This window comes from Chanodichthys erythropterus, chromosome 2, assembly GCF_024489055.1.
Source record: "Chanodichthys erythropterus isolate Z2021 chromosome 2, ASM2448905v1, whole genome shotgun sequence".
NCBI lineage: Eukaryota > Metazoa > Chordata > Actinopteri > Cypriniformes > Xenocyprididae > Chanodichthys > Chanodichthys erythropterus.
In genome coordinates, this window is record NC_090222.1 from 31,820,972 (window position 1) to 31,840,229 (window position 19,258).

Here is a 19,258-nt window from a genome sequence, read left to right on the forward strand (position 1 = left end):
GTAAAGAGTTCAAATAAAATAATTATTTCTCACATCGTACCTGAATAAAAAGACAACTTCTGCATCACTAAGCCCCGCCCATTTTAATTTTCTGTTTTGAAATTGAACTTTCTACCCACCAATTCTATTTCTATGGGTGTGACGCCATACATTTATTTAAAATGTGTGGCCATGTTTAGTGTTAAGTTTTCTCCTGAATATAGTATTTTCCACCACAAGCAAACGGGCTGTCGAAAAATGAGTTTTTTCACCCAGCCCCTGCACAAACTGAACGCGCGCACACGCACACACACACACGTTGTCCAGAGTGCAGTGAAAGATGAGTTCTTTTTTTATGTCCTTTGTCCATTCCACACACACACACACGCGTTGTGTAGACTACATACTCACGGGGATTTTCCTTTCAAACTGTGGTTATTTGGTAGTTCAAGAGAAGAAAATGGTTACTATGTTACATTTTTGTTAATCCTCAGATAGCTCACATGTTGCAATAAAACCTGTAATAGCTACTTATTTTCAACAGCTGCATCTCTCTCTCTCTCACACACACACACACACACACAAAAGAAAGAAAAGAAAAAAAAAAGAAGACAAATGTTTTATTTAAAACTGCGCCTTTATTCGCATATACTAATTAAAGGCCAGAGTTTTTTGTTGTATGTTGCTGTTTTTAGATAAATTTGATATCTTCTTTCAAAATCAGTTTTATTTCTCTTTGAGGTCTGTTGACAACAAAAGTTGGTTCATTAAAATCTACGAAAATATATATACACAAAGGTCAACTTAACTGACCCTTGGTTAAGACAATGCGATTATGATATTACACATAAATAGTCCTTACCTTTCACTTTTCACTGGTTGGGTGGTGGAGACGTGGGGGGTGGGGGAGGGGGGACGTGGGGTTGGATGGGGCCTCGAAGGGGGTTTTTGTGGGTCTGGGCCCCGGGAATCAGTCCCACCTTTCGCTCCTCTAGTGGCACCCCTTTTGAGTACCCTTCATCTTGTCTAGTTTCACATCCTATAAAGATATGTGTATTAATACTATGTGATACTACTATAATGGGCAATTGACCGTTCGCCGAGAGTTTGATTGACAAGTGATCTAACCAATTATAACGCCAAATCCGCCATTTTGTCTGACAAAGCAGTCAGGAGTTAGAAGATTAACCTCGGTGGACTTGAACTTGAAAAATGGTGTGTACTGACGTCTTTCCGCGTTTTAAACAACCTTCTGATGTTCATTCATGTTTATTTGATGCTATAAATTAACTAGTAGGAAGAGATGATCAGTTCAGAAGCAGCTTGAGCTGAGGCGCTACAGCAGTCTGTCACAACATATTAAAGTGCCACAAAACGTTTTTTCAAATTTGAAATTTGAAAGCTGGGACTTTGTTTAATATCATAAGTAACCTGCTCTGTCTTGTCTGTCGACGTGTTGTCAGTGTCTTCTTTGCTTCGCAATGCATTTTTCACTCTGTGTGGTGTGACAACGCCACGGCTATTCAGACAAAACAACAGTAACTAAGCGGGCGGGTCTTTGCGAACGGTCAATTAAATAGGTTTTATTAATCATCATACTCACCAACTGGACAAGGGCTGACATTGGCATATACTGTCTCATTAGCTTGAAAGGTTTCAACCTTCTGTTCACCTATATGCCTGAAAATGAAAACATTTATTATGTTAAATTAAATTGCTTTGTACTAGATTCCTTATTTCAGTGGCCAGTTTAATTGAATAACATTCATTCTTACGGTTGCTGCTGCTTGACTCCCTGCACACTTTGTCCTTTTTTTTCTTGGGAAAAATAGCACATAGCACATCAGAATTTGCACAAACCAAAAATGCACAAACAATATTTAGAAATAAAATCACACTTACTTCTTTTTATCACAACCAAAACGAATGCCACGAGCCCAAGAAACAGCAAACATCCCAGAAAACAAGTCACTACTAACAGACCAAAAGAACAGTTTGGATGATCTGGTGGAAATGTTATCTGATCTTGGCCCAGGGAATTCACAGCTTGGCAAGTGTGCACATCCTGGTCAGAGAATGGAAATGAGCTGGTGGCTGAGCTGAGGTAGTTCCTGAGGTCAGTTCTGATTGAGTCATTTGCCAGCAGTCCATATGAGGAGGTCCATTTCACTTCTGGAACCGGATTCCCTTGGGCAATGCATTTCAGCGTCACAACGTGAGCTTTGGCATCTACATCCAGGGACAGGCTGAGGATTTTTGCCTGAGCTACAGTTGACAATCCAAAAAGATATCAGTGATTTAATGTGTTTTGAAACCAAACAGACGTACTGAGAAATTTTAAGTAACTATGTACTCACATTGGGGTTAAGGTTTGGTTTAAGGTTAGGTGCATGTAATTTTTTTTAACTGAACTTAACTTGTTGCCTTAAAATTTTGAGTTCATTGAAATTAAAAATTTGAGTTAAAGGGTTAGTTCACCCAAAAATGAAACCAAACAAACGTACTGAGTAAGTACTGAGTAATTTTAAGTAACTATGTACTCACATTGAGATTAGGGTTAAGGTTTGGTTTAAGGTTAGTTGCGTGTAATTATGCATAATTTACTGTTGCATGTAACTTCCGCAACTATGTCACCTTTCAATAAACTTTCTGGTTGTCAAACTTTGTGGAATATTTTTACTGTTAACATAATGAACTACACCAGAGAGAAAAGTGTGACTTAAAGGGATAGTTCACCCAAAAATCTGCTTACCCCCAGCACATCCAAGATGTAGGTGACATTTTTTCTTCAGTCGATCACAAATGATGATTTTTAACTGCAACCGCTGCCCTCTGTCATTCAAATAATGGCGGTTGATGGGAACTTCATCTATAAGAGTGAATAAACCTTGCTTAGACAAATCCAAATGAAACCTTGCGGCTCGTGACGACACATTAATGTCCTAAGACACGAAACGATCGGTTTGTAATAGAAACCGAAAAGTATTTATATCATTTTTTACCTCTAATACACCACTATGTCCAACTCCGTTCAGGACTCCTTTAGTGATGTCTGATCGCGCTCTGTCAACAGCAGTGATGTCTCACGCATATACTTCAGTGCCCAAGGAAGTCGACCGGAAGTTGAAGTCGGCCGCGTACCGCCATCTTGTAGCAGAACTTCACTTGCGTTAGCATCCCCATTGACTCCCATTCATTTTGGCGTCACTTTGACAGCGAATAACTTTACATCTGAGGCGTTTAAAGACTCCATTTGTCCATTTTTTATTTCTAAAGATACACGACAATGTATAAAGGGCTCCATTACCTTCTATGTTACATTATGGCCCCGTAGAAACAGTTTTTGTAAAAATAGGCTAACGATTGCATCATAACCACTCGACTCTCTGTCGCACAGTAGAGAAATTACCGTACAGACAGGAGGAGAAGCTCGTATCTTAATATGGCGTACTGGCATTACATTTTAAAATACTATACAAAATAATTAATCAGAATACTTACTCCTGCTCACTCACGCCAAAGAACTCCCCGCTCAAGCTCGCCGTCTCTGCAAGATTAACGATGGCAGTTTGCATGCACAGCTACTAGAAGATTTACATCTGTCAGACAGGTTGCGGACGTCATCAAGCTTAGTTTGAGTCTGCACGTCAGAAACGGAAGTGCTAAAAATCGCTAAAAATGGCCTTCACTTGTCTCAATTGAGTTCCAATGGGGTCGATGTGTCCATTTCTTTTACTGTCTAGGATATACTTCAATGAGTGTCAGACATCACTGCCGTTGACAGAGCGCGATCAGACATCACTAAAGGATTCATGAACGGAGTTGGACATAGTGGTGTATTAGAGGTAAAAAATTATATAAATACTGTTCGGTTTCTCGCACAAACTGATCGTTTCGTGTCTTAGGACATTAATGTGTCGTCACGAGCCGCAGGGTTTCATTTGGATTTGTCTAAGCAAGGTTTATTCACTCTTATAGATGAAGTTCCCATCAACCGCCATTATTTGAATGACAGAGGGCAGCGGTTGCAGTTAAAAATCATCATTTGTGATCGACTGAAGAAAAATGTCACCTACATCTTGGATGCCCTGGGGGTAAGCAGATAAACATCAAATTTTCATTTTTGGGTGAACTATCCCTTTAAGTGCGATTAAGTGTCCAAAAGCAGCCAAATACATAGATATATTGTATATTATAGCTATATATTTGTGTGATCTTACAAATGTGTAAATCTCACCATTGATATTGAGATCTGAGTGGTTCCCAAATTTAATATAATCCAGCTCCACCCTACAGGTGTAATGTGCAGCATCGGTAAACTCTAAATTACTGATACGCAAGGAAAGGTCTCCTTTCCTGGGGTTACCGTTAAGTGAGAGCCTCTCTGATGGTTTTAGATTAGTGCAACTGTCTTGGCTATTTGTCCTGTTGTCCAGAGTGCAGTGAAAGATTGGTTCTTTTTTGGATTCCTTTATCCATTTGACATGGATGACACCGGTGTATGTATTTTGTCTTGGGTGTGTGAAGGCACAGGGGAGAATCACATTCTGTCCCAAAGAGCCGTTGACCTTAGGCTGTACTGGCATGGTCCAGTCTGAACATGTTAGGCCTGCGGATGAGAACAGATCAATACACAATATAATAACTTGTTACTAGATGCTTGAGAAATCTAAATCTGTAGTAATATTAATTGCTTTAATTTTAATTATTTCTTACACTATAAAAATTAAAATGAGGAAGGCTTTGCAGTTCCTTAGACTGCTAGACCAGTAGAAGTCTATAAATAAACAAATATTACCTTTTAGGCTACAAATAAATGTAAGGAAACCAAACACAAAATCTCGCATCTTTAGATCGAACGTTCTTGGAACTCACAAAGAGACACTTTAAACTGAAAGCATGCTGACTAAATAAGATAAGGTAAGTAATGACCAAAACAAGGAACTGTCTGCTTACGTTTCCTAAATGCCTTTTTTAGTGAACTCGTAAGTGCAGGTAGTTTTTTTTCTGAAAGGTCCTGCTTTCATTTGTTAAGAGAGAGAGAGAGAGAAAGAGAGAAATATTGTTGGTTTAACTTAACTTACCTTGTTGCCTTAAAATTTTGAGTTCATTGAAATTAAAAATTTGAGTTAAAGGGTTAGTTCACCCAAAAATGAAAATTCTGTCATTAATTACTCACCCTCAGTGGTTCAACCTTAATGTTATGAAGTGACAAGAATACTTTTTATGCGCCAAAATATAATATAATAATGACTTTATTCAACAATATCTAGTGATGGCAATTTCAAAACACTGCTTCATGAAGCTTCAAACCGTTACAAATCTTTTGTTTCTAATCAGTGCGGAGCACCAAAGTCACGAGATTTCAGTAAACGTTACGTCATAAGTGTTTGAATAAAGTTGTTATTTTGGGTTTTTTTGGTGCACAAATGTATTCTCGTCACTTCATAACATTAAGGTTTAACCACTGTAGTTGCATGAACTGTTTTAACTTTAGTACCTTTCTGGGTGTTTGAAAGTGTAAATTAACTTGCTTTCAATGCAGGCCTCACTGAGCCATCGGATTTTATCAAAAATATCTTAATTTGTGTTCCAAAGATGAACGGAGGTCTTGTGGGTTTGGAACGACATGAGGGTGAGTATAGAATTTTCATTTTTGGGTGAACTAACCCTTTAATACAATGAAGGAGATTAATAAATAGAAACTCAAAATATTATGTTATCTGAACCACATTAAGTATATCTAATTTGATTTGACAAAAGAAAAAAAAATGTGATAAATCATGAAAATAATTTTTTTACAGTGTATAAATTATTAATGGATGCATGAAGTCAGTAATGTGTGATGGTGAGTCAGAAATAGGAACATGTTGCAAGAAGATTTTTTCCTTTTCATAATGAATCATCAAAATGTCTGCAATGGACGTGCAACGGTTCAGTAAAACTCTCTGTCTGCTGGTGGTCCTTCATAGTGCAGGTGAGAAAATTCACATCAGAATTGAAATAGAATTACCAAGTACAATTCTTTTGCTTTGAACTTCTTAAGCTTTATAAAAATCTTTCTCTAGCTATAGCCAAAGACGATGACGGCTGGTTGATGAAAGCACCAACTGAGGTCCGGGCGATCGAGGGGTACCCGGTAGTGCTGCCCTGCTCTTTCACCCACCCACACCACACCCATCCCTCCTCCATGCATGTGGTGTGGACCCTGGGCTACGGACGGGCTGCCACAGTTTTGTTCCGCTGCACGAGCCTGAACAACAGCCAGCAGTGCCAATCAAAAGTCAACCAGGATCAGCGCTACCGCCTGGAGGGCAACCACCGAAACCATGACATCTCACTCAGGATCAACAGCGTGACCTTGAAGGATAGTGGCCGCTATTTCTGCCGTGTAGAGTTGACGGGGCACTCCCATACAAGCTTTGAAAACACGCTGGGAACCCGTCTACGAGTGGAGGGTAAGAAAAACATCATTTGACTTCTGTATATTCCCAACTGGTGTCTTATCATGCTTTTAATTGGAAAAGGAAATCTTTTGTACAACTGCATCTTGATGTTGACCAGAATTTTGCTTATTGATTTTCTCAATATTTTGATGTTTTTGCACCCTCAAATTCCAGATTTTCAAATAGTTGTATCTCGGCTAAATATTATCCTAACAAACCATACATCAATGGAAATCTTAATCTTAATCTTAATTTCAAAAAATTAACCCTTATATCTGGTTTTGTGGTCCAGGGTCACATTTCTGTCAAGCATAGTCCTAACCCCAACCAATTATAAACTGTATCCAGTTTAAAACATAAATAATAATGGACTTGACCAAGGTGGAAGAGCCCCAAAGACTTTATATATTGAAAGACTGTGAGCTCGTATTATCATGATTGGGAGAAAGTGCAATGCACAATATGTCGGAATAACACCTGCCTTCTAAATAAGGTAAAGTTGTTAAAGTCGTCGCGTCACTGCAGCTGCCATTAGAAGCTCTAGTTCCTATAGTAAGAGTCAGACGCGCGCTTAGGACTGCGCATGTGCATTATCTTGATCTAGCCTGAAAAATGCTGTTTTTGTCATGATTCAAATGTTTAGAAACAAAATTTATGAGACAGTTGTTGTCAGATTTCATAGATTATTTCAAATATGAATTTTAATCGAAAGCTTGGAGAACACTTTTGGGGAATTTGATGTTTCCCCATTCAAAGAGATAGGAGCTGCACTTGCATGCCCGAGAGGCGTTTCAAAGATGGCCACCAAATGAAATGACTTAAAAGGACTTTGAGAGCACTCATTTCTCTGAATGCCTGTTGAGTTTATTGTAATAGAGCTCTGCAGTAATTATGTATTTTTGTAGGCCAACCCAGAAGTTAGCATCATAGAATTTTATTTTCTATCAACAAACACCCTATAGGATTTTTCCTTTGGCTTTTGGATTTTTGCAGAACATAAGTTCTGTGACCCACAAAACTGTATGACTTTTAAAAGTTTTGTTTTCAAGATAATCTTCACAAATTAACAACTTTTATGAAGCCTGAATGAAAGAAAAGGTAAATTTAGACTATATAAATGTTAAAAAAAAAAAAAAAAAAAAAAAAAAAAAAAAGGTGGGTTATTACGGATGTATTTTATGTTGTAGCATAAAACATGAAAATATCTTGAGCTTATGTTAACCACAGACCTTATTTCAGGCATTTAACCAAAAACCAATTTAGAAAAAAATACTGACTTCAGGATGATGAAGTGCTAAAATACTAATTTCTGTAGCAATTCAGTAAATTCAACAAAGATGGAAATGACAGGCTATCCTGTAGCTCAGTGGTTAGAGCATGGCACTAACAATGCCAAGGTCATGGGTTTGATCCCAGGGATTGCACATAGATACAAATGTATAGTATAAGGCAATGTAAGTCGCTTTGGATAAAAGCGTCTGCCAAATGCATAAATGTAAAATGTAAAATGTCAACATCCTTTTAAATTCCAATTCAGTTTCTATGGGGTTTGGCCAATAGAATTCAAACTCCAATTCATGCATTGAAAGGGAGTAAAATCTTAAATTCTGACAGGCTTTTTTTTATCGCTAAATTACCAGCTGCACCACGAATCCTGAGTTTGTCGGCTGAGGGGAGTGAAACATCTGGCTTCAAAGCTGTGTGTCACGTTCAGGGTTCCCCTCTTCCTGATGTTCAGTGGATCGCACCAGATGGTGTTCTAGAGGGAGATACTTCATTCTCGCTTTCTCAGGAGGCTATCGGGCAATACCGCACTTCAAGCCAACTACTGGACGTCAAACCTGGAGGACAGTACATCTGTGCGGCTTCGAACTCTTTGGGGAAGGATCAAGCCACTCTCTATGTTTTGCCCCCCAGCCCAGAGAGGCTAACCGCAAAGAGCTCTTTCTCTCTCCTTGTGCTGCTTCTTGCTCTGGCCTTGGGGACCAAGCTGCTTTTGGCTCTTGGTGTGGGAGCTTGGGTGATCAAGAGGTGGTTTAGCAGTGTGAACCAGTGAAAACGTGACAAATTTCACACTCACATAATCAAAACACTCTGGTTTACAATGCCGTTTCTTGCTCCATGTGTTAAAAATAACGGTCTTAAAATAAAACTTCCTGTTTTGCGGTGAGCCATATGACTGATTTCCATCTTTGTATGACCTGAATAATCTAATCAAGACCTATTTAATACTTAATGTGTATTTAATACATCTAACCTACATGACGACTAACTGATAAAATCCAAACACTTCACGCAATCATCTGTTAAATAATTTGAAAATGAAATTGTGGGTTTGAAGAGATAAAGAATTTTACATCATCTTCTGTCTTGGGGTTGGAAAATAAGATGACTTGGTGACGGCAAACAGGTGAAAAAGGAATTACGAAAACAATCATTGCTTTGTTCTTCTTTTTTGAAATAACATGCACCAATGAATCATTTGAAATAAGACCAGTTGTGAGAAATTAAATAGCAAATTTTGATTTTGTGTTGAATTTGAAGGCAATTTGAACTGACTTTATTAATTAATAGCAAATAAATATTATTTTGTATTTAAAAAAAAAAAAAAAAAAAAAAAGCATAGGACTGATTTTAATTCTATTAACATTATTTATTTAAATCCTAGCCTTAATACACCTCAAAATACATCTCAACTTGAACACTAACATATAATATGCCAATAATAGTTCTATTTAGCCTTAAAAAAAAAAAGTTTCCTTTTACTGCTATCGCTAATGATATAGCCAGACTAATGTCATTGCCCACCAAATAACATATACTAAATCAAATAAAGGGGCATAAATATATAGACAGTAATGTTGAGCAGGAAAATTTATATTATTTTCTCTATTGATCCCTAAACATACAGTTCTGGAAGCAAAAAATATGTTTGGAGCTCACATTACAAGTACTGCAATTAAGACATCAGTTGTTTACAGTATTGCAGTCTCTGTAAGTGAGATATTTTGGGGAGTTATAGCAAACAGGTTTCTTTTTAGAACAGCAGCGTGCGCTCTTCCACATGAATTTCTTTTTGGGGTCCAGGGAAACTGAGGCACACAAGCCTTTCTCAGGTTTTTCAGGCTGTCCATCCTCCCAGTAAGTGAAGTTCACAGTGGATGGGAAGTCGTCCTCGTTTTTCCAGTACCACTCTGCTGTATACAGGGCACGCCGCAGACTGATCCAGCCCTCCGTGGGTTCTCGGTGCGTCATGTTTGAAGCCATCTTTTCCAAGTTGTCTTTAGCGACAAACCTGGCAAGCTGATCAGCATTTTCCAAGCAGTATTTACGAGACATGAACCAGGTCATTTCATCTTTACCAAGTACAAACATCTCCGGAGTCACCAGACACCCATTATGATCTAAACACACAAAACAAATATTTGGTATTCACTTGGTATTGAACCGTTTTCCTAGTGATAAATTAGCCAAATAGCTTAGCATGCTGCTAAGTATATAAAGTTATATTTTCCCCCGGTATCACAGACCAGGCTTAAGCTAGTCCTAGACTAAAGCTGTTTTAACTGAAAGTACTGAAGTATCTTTGGATTCACACTTGTATTTCGGTTCGTTTGTTTTGTTTTTTTGGTCCGGACCAAAAAACAAAACAAAAAACATTTAGTCCTTGTCCATTAGCTTTCAGATTTGCAATTTATCACCGAACCAAAATATACCGAACCTAAAGGCATGGGGATACATTCACAACCTGATTGGTTGGATTTTATGACGTATTTTCTATTTTGAGATGGAACTTAAACAACCAAAACAATGCTGAGTTCTGAGATAAATGCGCTTGTTGTGTGTGTGTGTGTGTGTGTGTGTGTGTGTGTAGCCTGCATATAATGGTATTTTGGCCAGCTGGGAACTTGTGAAGAGCTTATAAAATGTGTAAAGGATTCAAAACAGCAGCGGGACTCCCTCCGTCACACACAAACGATCTGCTGTGTGGCGACGCACATCTGATGCCTGTGATGGGCAAACTCGCTCTATGAAGAGAAAAAACCGACATGCGTGAAGATTCTGTCCTTTTTAGGGTCTCATCTTCCTGTTTTTGGTTCATTTACATGTCTTTGATCTGTGTTGCGATCATATATCATTCCAACCACGACAGAGTTCGTTTGGAAGCGGACCAAGACACATCTTTTAAGTGGTCAAACAGAGCAATCGCACCAGGGTTCATTTTAATCAAACCCAACATGACAAGTGTGAACGCACCCTTAATTGAACCAAATTTGTGCTATTGTTTTGTCTCAAGCACACCAGTAATGTTTTTTTTTCCTAAGGTACGTTTTTAAAAGCTAGGGGTGCTTTCACATTAGCACATTTGGTGCGCACACTGTCTTCTGAACTAGGGTGCGAACCACGTTTGGTTCGTTGCTGATATGAACGCAAATGTACCAAATCGCGGAAGTGAACCGCTATTAATGCCGTATTATTTGATAAAAATGTATGCTTTTATCAAATAATAGAGAGATTTATATCTCATTTCTGCTTGCCTTATGCTGCGCACACACTTAAGGATTGTAAGGCCGATTATGAATGTAAATTGATACTTCGCGCTAAAATGCATCCAGTCAGAGCCAGTGCCGTTCAGTCGGCAATTACAGTCGGTGTTGAAATTGTTGAACACAGTCTTAGTCGTTAAATGTGTGCCCGGCTAAAGGGGCGCCAAAAAGTTCGAAATGGGCAGAGCCAATTTTACTAAAATGGCTATAACCCTTGAATGGAATGAGATATTTTCTCTAAACTCAGTACACATGTATGGGCTCAATCTTTGGTCATGATAAAAAGTGTTCTACATTCGCGGCAGATAGGCGCAAGTAAGTGCCATTATGTACTGAAGCTTTGGAAACAAGACCAACGGTTCAAAAACAAAATTATAAAAGTGAGGAGAGCAACGTTATGCATTTTGGCGCCTTCTCCTGCGCCGTCGTTACTAAGCAATGCAGTAAACAGTTTGATGACGCAAACGAACTGCAGGTCGGACCCAAATAATAAAATATGAACACAGTACAGCGGGGGCAGGGGGCGGAGCAATCGAACTCTGGTTCGGTCCAGGCAATCGAACCAATTGTGAAAGCACCCTTAAATACCCTAATTGAACTAAAGACTAATCCTGGCTTGGTCTAAAAGCCAGAACACACCAAGCCGACGCCGATGAACTAGTGGCGACAAAAGCAGACTGCGGGGTTGACTCACGTCGGCAGCGTCTGTGTCCGAAGTTGCCCTGACACACCAAAACGACGCTAAACAGCCGACGGCCAAGTAGCATGTCCGTTCTGCACCTGCGTGAGATGAAATCCTTTCCGTACCAACGGGTGGCAGTATCTGAACAGCCAATCAGAATGATCAGATGGCCCGACGGACCGACAAGCTCCAACGCCGATTCAACATTTCAGCTGCGTCCGAAAACTGGAAAATGCTGCCTTCTGAGGACACATTTCAAGGTAGTAAGGCATCAAGGCACAACCGAATCCAAATGTTAGCTTTACTTCCTCAGATCGATTTTTGAAGGAAGCATGGATGTATCCTTAGCTGCCTTTGATGTCCCACAATCCTGTGCTTTCCATTCTGTGACAGTTGAGCTAGAAAAATAAAGATGGCGTCCGAAAGTTGCATTTACTGCTCAATTTGTGTATAAATGTACGATTTTGATCAACATATTTCAATTTTGATATAATTTCTATCAAGAAATTACTACTGTAATAATTCAATATTTGTTTAGTTTTCACCAAAGCTCGCGCTATATTGCTGTAGATCATTAAACTATTACGCTGCCTCAGAAGTCTGTCCAAAATCAATTTCGTGAGGTACCTTCATGCATAAACACTGCCGTACAAGTCATTCTCTTATAAGACAGCGAGGCAGCAAGACAGCTACCTAGGTTTTCGGACGCAGCCTTCGAATCGGTGGAAAAAAAGCCGACGAGGACCAACTTCAGCTGACGGTGCGGAACACACTGAGAAAACTTAGTCGGCCGACAAAGAAAAACTGCCCGACAGCCAACTGTCGGCTTGGTGTGTTCCTGCCTTAAACCCTGTCTGTGAAACCGGGTCATAAATTTATATCATCTTTTTCATCTAGTATAAGTTAATCATCAATTGACAGTCATAGTAAATATGTGTAGAATACAATTTTTATGGTTAAGCATGACGATTCTTACCTGTGTCCATATTTATAGCTATTGCTGGGCTCCCATAGATATTGTTGGACTCCAAGAGTTCTATCATATACACACCAATCTTTGAAGTAGGATGCCAGATAGTGCCTATCTCTTGTGCCTCCACCAGAGCCCAAGAGTACTCTGTGCCATTCAGAACATTCCATTTGATGTGTGAAGGCAAAGGCTGATCATTTATTTTCACACCATCAGTCCTGGATGTATTAGCAATCACCAAAGCCCCACTGCGTGAGGAATTAAAACCTAACAGATAGCAGCCAGAGAACATGCTTGTCGGAATGAGGTCCAGAATGAGTCCAGGACTGATTAATTGGAGGGAAACATGCACGTTGGTAGAAATGACGGACGCATTTGTAAAATTTGGGAATAATGGCAGGATGTCGGTAGAATTTTGCACCAAAATACCATTAATATTATTACATAAACCCTGACAGACTTTGAAGGGTTGATTTGTTGTCACAAGTAGCTGTTTGGCACTGAAGATAGGGGGGATGAGGAATCTGGCTGGAATCTTTTCATCGTCAATCACTGGTGGTTTGAGCTGGTTCACCACCATGTTGCAGGAGCAGTTTTTGCTGTCAAAGCACGGATGGGTCAAAAGTACAGCCACTTTGTCATTTGCATTTATTTCTCTCACCGTCCCATTAATCTGAATCTGAAAAAGCTTGTAAGGACCGAGCGTTATGTTATCTGCCTTGCTCTGACCTCTTTCGTCAACCTGTTTGATGGTGACATTGTTGACTTTGTCCATTGCATTGATAATCATCAGCCTAAAAAAGAGAAATCCACCCTCCGATGTTATTAAAGGGCTAAAGGACGTGGCTATCTTGGTGTAATTCAGAGCAGGGACCTGATACACCGTTCCAAGATTTTGTTCAGGCTGGACAACATTAGACTGGAATCTCCCCTCCCATCCACTCACAGAAAGAACTGTGATGTTTTTATCACTGGTGATTCGAAACGACTTATTGGAAGATATAAACTGATATTCTTCATCCTCTTTTGTCAAATTCACTGTCAAAATGGTCCCATTTCTGAGGCTTTCATTGGTGTTGACGATGCCGGTGGCTATAGAGGTGACACTGACCTTAGTGTTTGGGTGGAGGGTGGTGATTTTGAGTAGGTTAATGGTCTTTTTATAATAAACAGCAATATTCTCAGGGAATGCAGTGATGAAACTCATCCCACGACTGTCCATTGAAAGCCCTATATGTGGAACAGCCCAATAATCATGTTTGTTTTGTTGTTTTGCTATTTAGTTTATTTTCAGCCAATGACAATCACTACTGATGCATTAATACTACTCTTGTTGCACTCATATCTAGTTGATAATAGAGGGTTAATCAGTATCATCATTATCATGTCAATGAGAACACTGAAATGAACACTTTGAAAATGGCAAAGATATGAGTGTTTTTTAAACATGGTAAAAAAAAAAAGAAAGACTGCCAATTGTAATATTTGTAACATCGAAGGGTATGACTTGAACACAATCAGTTTGATTTAAAAAAAAAAAAAAAAAAACATCTTCTGGAGTTTAAACTGTTTACTGACCTGAATTGGTATTAGTGCATCCTTAGTGATCACATTAAATAGTTACTTACCTTGACTAAACATTAAAATGGTCAAAAGAACAGTCAACATGACTGCGTATTCTGCCTATGCAGCTCCTCGTTGAGTGACTAGTGAAACTGGTTTCAGCTTGGTAAGGCACCGCTTTGTGCTGAGCTGCAAAAAAAAAAAAAGGAAAAAAATGGAAGTGAATAATTATTTTGTGTATTTGTTAAGAACACTCCAGTGTGTTTACTGTACAAAATTCACATGCAGACAAAAAGAAGACAATATATCATATTTTTCCACTGAGGAGGCTCTGGTTACAGTTAAGTCAAACTAATGAAGAAACAAGACTACTATGTAAAATACCTGCTTTCAATAAGTTTTGTCTTTCATTTGCAATTTTTTTAATGTTTACATTTTGGTTAAAAAAAAATCAGTAAAAAAAAAAAAAAAAGTAATGTTAAATATTATTAAAATTTAAAACTAATCTTTTGTATTTTACTTTTTTTTTTTTTTTAATAAACTTGATTATTATGATGGCAATTTTTAGCAGTCTTCAGTGTCACATTGCCCTTCAGAAATTATTATAATATGCTGATTTGGTGCTCAAGAAACATATTGTTGAAAACGGTTGTGCTGCTTTTTTTTTTTTTTTGGGGAAAGTGACATTATTTTAGGATTTTTTTGATGAAAGTTCAAAAGAGCAGCATTTATTTGAAATAGAAATATTTATATATATATATATATATATATATATATATATATATATATATATATATATATATATATATATATCTGCAGACATACATGCACATCTAAGACTAGAGTCATTGGATGTGTTCAGATGGCATTGAAATTATTATACTCAACAAGCAAGAAAATTAAAATGAATTAATAAACAGACAAAAAGACATTTTATAGCTATCAAGAAGAATATATGAAACATAATTCTGAAGATAAACAACATTAATAGTTCACTCTTCAGCAAACGTGTTGAGCAGCTCTAGATTGAGCAGTCGCACATTAAATAAAGGTTATATAATGTCATACAAAGTGTATTAAACAGTAAACAAAACCATTTGATATCCGTTAATAGGCTATGTTAAAGCTTTTTATTCATCCAATAAACTGATTTGTCATATGCTTAAATTCTTGGTATTTCTATAGAATTTACAAGCGTTTATAATGATCACATCCAATTATTCTGCATAGCCTTGAATTAGATAAATTCCCTTCTGAAGAAAAATACTAGTCTACATATTGTTATAGTGCTAGACCACTTTTGAAAGAAGAACATTCAGAAATATTTATGCATTTTTATTGACTCAAATGTAATGAAAAAATATATCCTACCTTAAATCTTGAGCAGCGTTCTTCCTCTGTGAACAGAATAAGCCGTGCATTCTCTTCATTCAGTAAAAGAACATTTGACATTCAAAAATCCTTTCCTCTCCCCATGTGATTTTGCATAAGATGCTGGAAAGGTTTGTGGCATAAGATCAACAAGTTTCATATAACAATTGCAAAAATCAACCAACACCTTCAGAGGAATCCACACTTTATTCACTCAAAATAATTCAGTTCCAAAACAGTCAATTTTACATTGTTTTCTGCCACAGAACTGACCATTATTTGTATTCACACATCACAACTTTCAATTCAGCTGTTTGAACTTTTCTTTTCTGGATTTCACAAAATAGAAATTTCCTAAAGAATACATAATATTTACTCCAGTAAACAGTCTATGCTGGGAAAAAATTATGAAATTAATGTATTGCTTTGACTGCTGCTGATATGCCCAAATCTGTACAAATAACATGTTTTCCATTTGAACTAATACATATATATATATATATAAACATTTCCCAATACAACGTCTATGCCTTCAGACTTTCTGACCTGTGCCACTAAAAAAACATTGGCATTTGGTCAGAGTCCCAAATTTGTGTATTTTCTGACATATTTGGTATTCAAAATACACAATTTCCTTTCCTTTGCATAAAATAATGAAGATGTTAGTAGCAAAAGATGACATAGTCCTATTTTCATTCTTCTGATATGAAAAACTTTGCCTGGTACTTCATCTGTTAATCAAATCGGCAAAAATATAAAAAAAGATCAAATGAATAGGGTTTGTTTACTTCAATATGGCTGAATTGCTTTCTGAAGAACTCCTCTAAATTGAAAAAAAAAAAAAGAATCATTTTGCCTATTTAAACAATCTGGATCAATCTATACATTTCTAACATTTTTTCATTTTTAAAACAAATTATACCATATATGCTGGAGAAAAAAAAAGTTAACAAATATAATCTCTAAAGAAACCTACAGAATAATTGTTTTTACAATAAGGTATTTTAACTGAAAACATGCTATTGTATAAAAAAGGAGAATACTTAATTCTAGTCTCTTTGGCACAATACTTCAATCTGAAAATGTTGTTGCCTATCTGTCTAATGTATTTAAAGGAATAGTTAACCAAAAAAAATGGAAAAAATGGTCACGATTTACACACCCTCAAATCTGAAAAGCTCAAAAATACATTATAAAAGTGGTCCATTCTTTAATCCAATCATGTGTGTTATATTCCAAGTCACTATTAATTGAAAACTTCTGGCTTAAAAAGACTGGGATTATAGTGCACAAGGAGCTTGACAAACATGATCACAACTGAATATTGTAGTATGGAAAGAAGAGCTGCATAAAAACCCTTCAAAAATTCATCTTTTGTGTCCACAAGAAGAAAAAAAATACAACAAATAAGTTTTAAAGGCATGAGGGTGAATTAATGATTTTGTCAAAACAATCATTTTTATTTTAGGTGAACTGTTCAGGTACTGAACAACTATTTTATGACAGACAATCACAAGAATCTGCTTATTAGATATGGCACTGGATATTCCCCATCAAAATGTGTCTGTCAATATAAGCCAAGCTACGGCTGTAGCAGGAAGTTGCAACATTCATTCATTACTGCCCACCCCCTGCATGACCTAAAGGTTTACGTGTTCCTCCAGGTCGGCCCGGTTGCTTGCGCGGACCCTTTCCTCTGCCAGCCCCTTCTGCCCTTCCAGTTCCTGTTCCTCCCCTCTTCCTTCTCTGTTCATGTCTCAGGGTTGCCGCTTCCTCTTTGAGAGCCTGAGCCCAAAAGGCATCAAAAGAACCTGGCGCTTGGTAACCCGGCTGGTTACTATCAAGTGAGTCTCTGGAGAGCAGAACCCACACACTCGGTACATTTCTGCTGACTGTGAGACTGTCCAACCCGGCCTCTGGCTCCAGGGGCTCCCAGACCTCCTGAACCGTGCGGTAGGCCAGCTTGGTATGCTGGTACAGTCCGCGAACACGGCGTTTCAGGATCTCCACGCACGTGATGGCTTTAGCCACGCTCTGACCCACACCTGTGAACATGATTTGGCGGCACAGATTCTCCCCCGACCCAGCGCTCACCTCTGACCCTTCATTGGTGCCTGGATTATCTGCTGAAGGTGCTTTCTCCTCCATACGGCTTAAAGCAAACCTCATCAGGTTGCGGACTTTGCTGCCATCCTTCACTCGAACTTCAGGAGTGTTGCTGGGCAGGTCGGGGAACGGACACGGGCAGGGCTGCTCAACTGTGCGTGCTTTTCTGTAGTTCTCCATGATGTTTGGCCTTCACCTGTGGAAATTAAAAAGGGCAAAATGTATTGTGTAAAAATGTATTATGTAATGTATTGTGGTTCATATGTATATTAAGTTTGTTTTGAAAAAAATTAATTCTATATTAGTAACTATATGCACAAATGTAAAAGTGCATTTTCTTTACCAATAACGTATTTTCAAAGACCCCCATATCCACTTAGAATTAAAAATAATTTTCCAAATTAAAATGAATACATTATCATATCTTTGCGGCAGAGTCCTCAAAACAAGGATGATTTTAATAAATGACAGCTAGGCATTATATGTTATCGAAAACAGCATCATTATTCAGAGTGGCACATGAAAAAATATTTTAATAAACTTACTTTCGTTTCCTGTGCTAGCAGGTAGCGATCTGGCTAGCACGTTCAGATAGCTGCAGCTGTTTTTCTAAATAATTGCGTGTTTATGTCGTTCCATATGACTGAACTGTGGCAGCTTAGCATCGACAGGCTTTTTTTAAACAATTAATTAATTGTCTACAACTAAAACAACTGGTTCACGAAATTCAAATGTTATGCTACAAATCGCTTATCCACATGTAACAGCGTGTGACGTCAGCTCTGCCGTAAAGTGCCGCAAACGTTCATGGGAAGTGTAGTTCTTTTTTATTTAGTAATTTTAGAACAAATGTTTTAACTAAATAATCAAATCATGACCCAAAGAAAAATCATTTTCATATAACATAATAATTATGTCATGGATTTTTGCCTATTAATATACAATTATTTCTTTCTTTTCTTATTATATGCATTCATATTTTTTGAAGGAGTAGGCCAAATTAAATATCAACAAGCAATCTTATGCAATGGTATGAGAAGAATAATCTCTTCAGGACAATCTCTCGAATTGTAGAGAACAATATTATAGCCTATTATCTTAAATTCTCCATTTTATTTTATGATTTAAAATTTAAAATCCATAAATCTCGCTAAATCTACCAGTAAACAAATAAATCCCCACATTTAGACTTTGTATGAATTACATATTAATTTATCTTTATTTTTCTGCTGCTCCTTCAAGAAGAGTGATTTATAAGATATTTAGCTATTTATCGTTCATTCATTCATTTCTAAGAACACAGCGCCATCGAGCGTTCAGAATTAGGAAGTTATCACAGAACTGACTGAGATTCAATAAGGTTGGAAATCAATCGAAAGTTCAACCAACCGTAAGTACCAAAAGTGTATTCATGTTTTCATACTTTTTATGATACTGACACCGTGTCTACGGAGGCGAGCGGCGCGGCGCGGCGCGACGCGTCAAAAGACAATAGAACCCATTATAGTCAATGTCTACACAACGGTCGCGTCTGGTGTAGACACGGTGTGATCGGCTGCTTTGGATGCCTATGAATATAAATTGTCTTTATCTG

General features: G+C 37.7%; 4 protein-coding genes across 4 annotated transcripts; 1 reads left to right on the forward strand and 3 right to left on the reverse strand.

Moving 5' to 3' along the window:
• Positions 1-851: 851 nt before the first annotated feature.
• siglec15l (sialic acid binding Ig-like lectin 15, like) lies at positions 852-4,826 on the reverse strand. The gene is made up of 6 exons (XM_067399091.1): positions 4,778-4,826; positions 4,217-4,588; positions 1,882-2,244; positions 1,755-1,797; positions 1,583-1,659; positions 852-1,018 (listed from the first exon to the last, which is right to left on the reverse strand). The coding sequence occupies exons 1-6, from the start codon at positions 4,824-4,826 to the stop codon at positions 852-854; spliced, it is 1,071 nt and encodes a 356-aa protein (XP_067255192.1).
• A 1,072-nt stretch (positions 4,827-5,898) lies between these two features.
• si:dkey-11p23.7 (V-set and Ig domain-containing protein) lies at positions 5,899-8,481 on the forward strand. The gene is made up of 3 exons (XM_067399101.1): positions 5,899-5,956; positions 6,048-6,437; positions 8,066-8,481. Exons 1-3 carry the CDS (start codon positions 5,899-5,901, stop codon positions 8,479-8,481), a joined length of 864 nt encoding a protein of 287 aa, XP_067255202.1.
• Positions 8,482-9,239: 758 nt separating this feature from the next.
• Positions 9,240-15,576, reverse strand: LOC137027769 (IgGFc-binding protein). Its single transcript, XM_067396215.1, has 4 exons — positions 15,559-15,576; positions 14,253-14,376; positions 12,631-13,854; positions 9,240-9,829 (listed from the first exon to the last, which is right to left on the reverse strand). The coding sequence occupies exons 2-4, from the start codon at positions 14,290-14,292 to the stop codon at positions 9,393-9,395; spliced, it is 1,701 nt and encodes a 566-aa protein (XP_067252316.1). The 5' UTR covers positions 14,293-14,376; positions 15,559-15,576; the 3' UTR covers positions 9,240-9,392.
• A 180-nt stretch (positions 15,577-15,756) lies between these two features.
• Positions 15,757-18,438, reverse strand: rpp25l (ribonuclease P/MRP 25 subunit-like). Its single transcript, XM_067396228.1, has 2 exons — positions 18,210-18,438; positions 15,757-17,860 (listed from the first exon to the last, which is right to left on the reverse strand). Exon 2 carries the CDS (start codon positions 17,842-17,844, stop codon positions 17,176-17,178), a length of 669 nt encoding a protein of 222 aa, XP_067252329.1. The 5' UTR covers positions 17,845-17,860; positions 18,210-18,438; the 3' UTR covers positions 15,757-17,175.
• Positions 18,439-19,258: the final 820 nt, after the last annotated feature.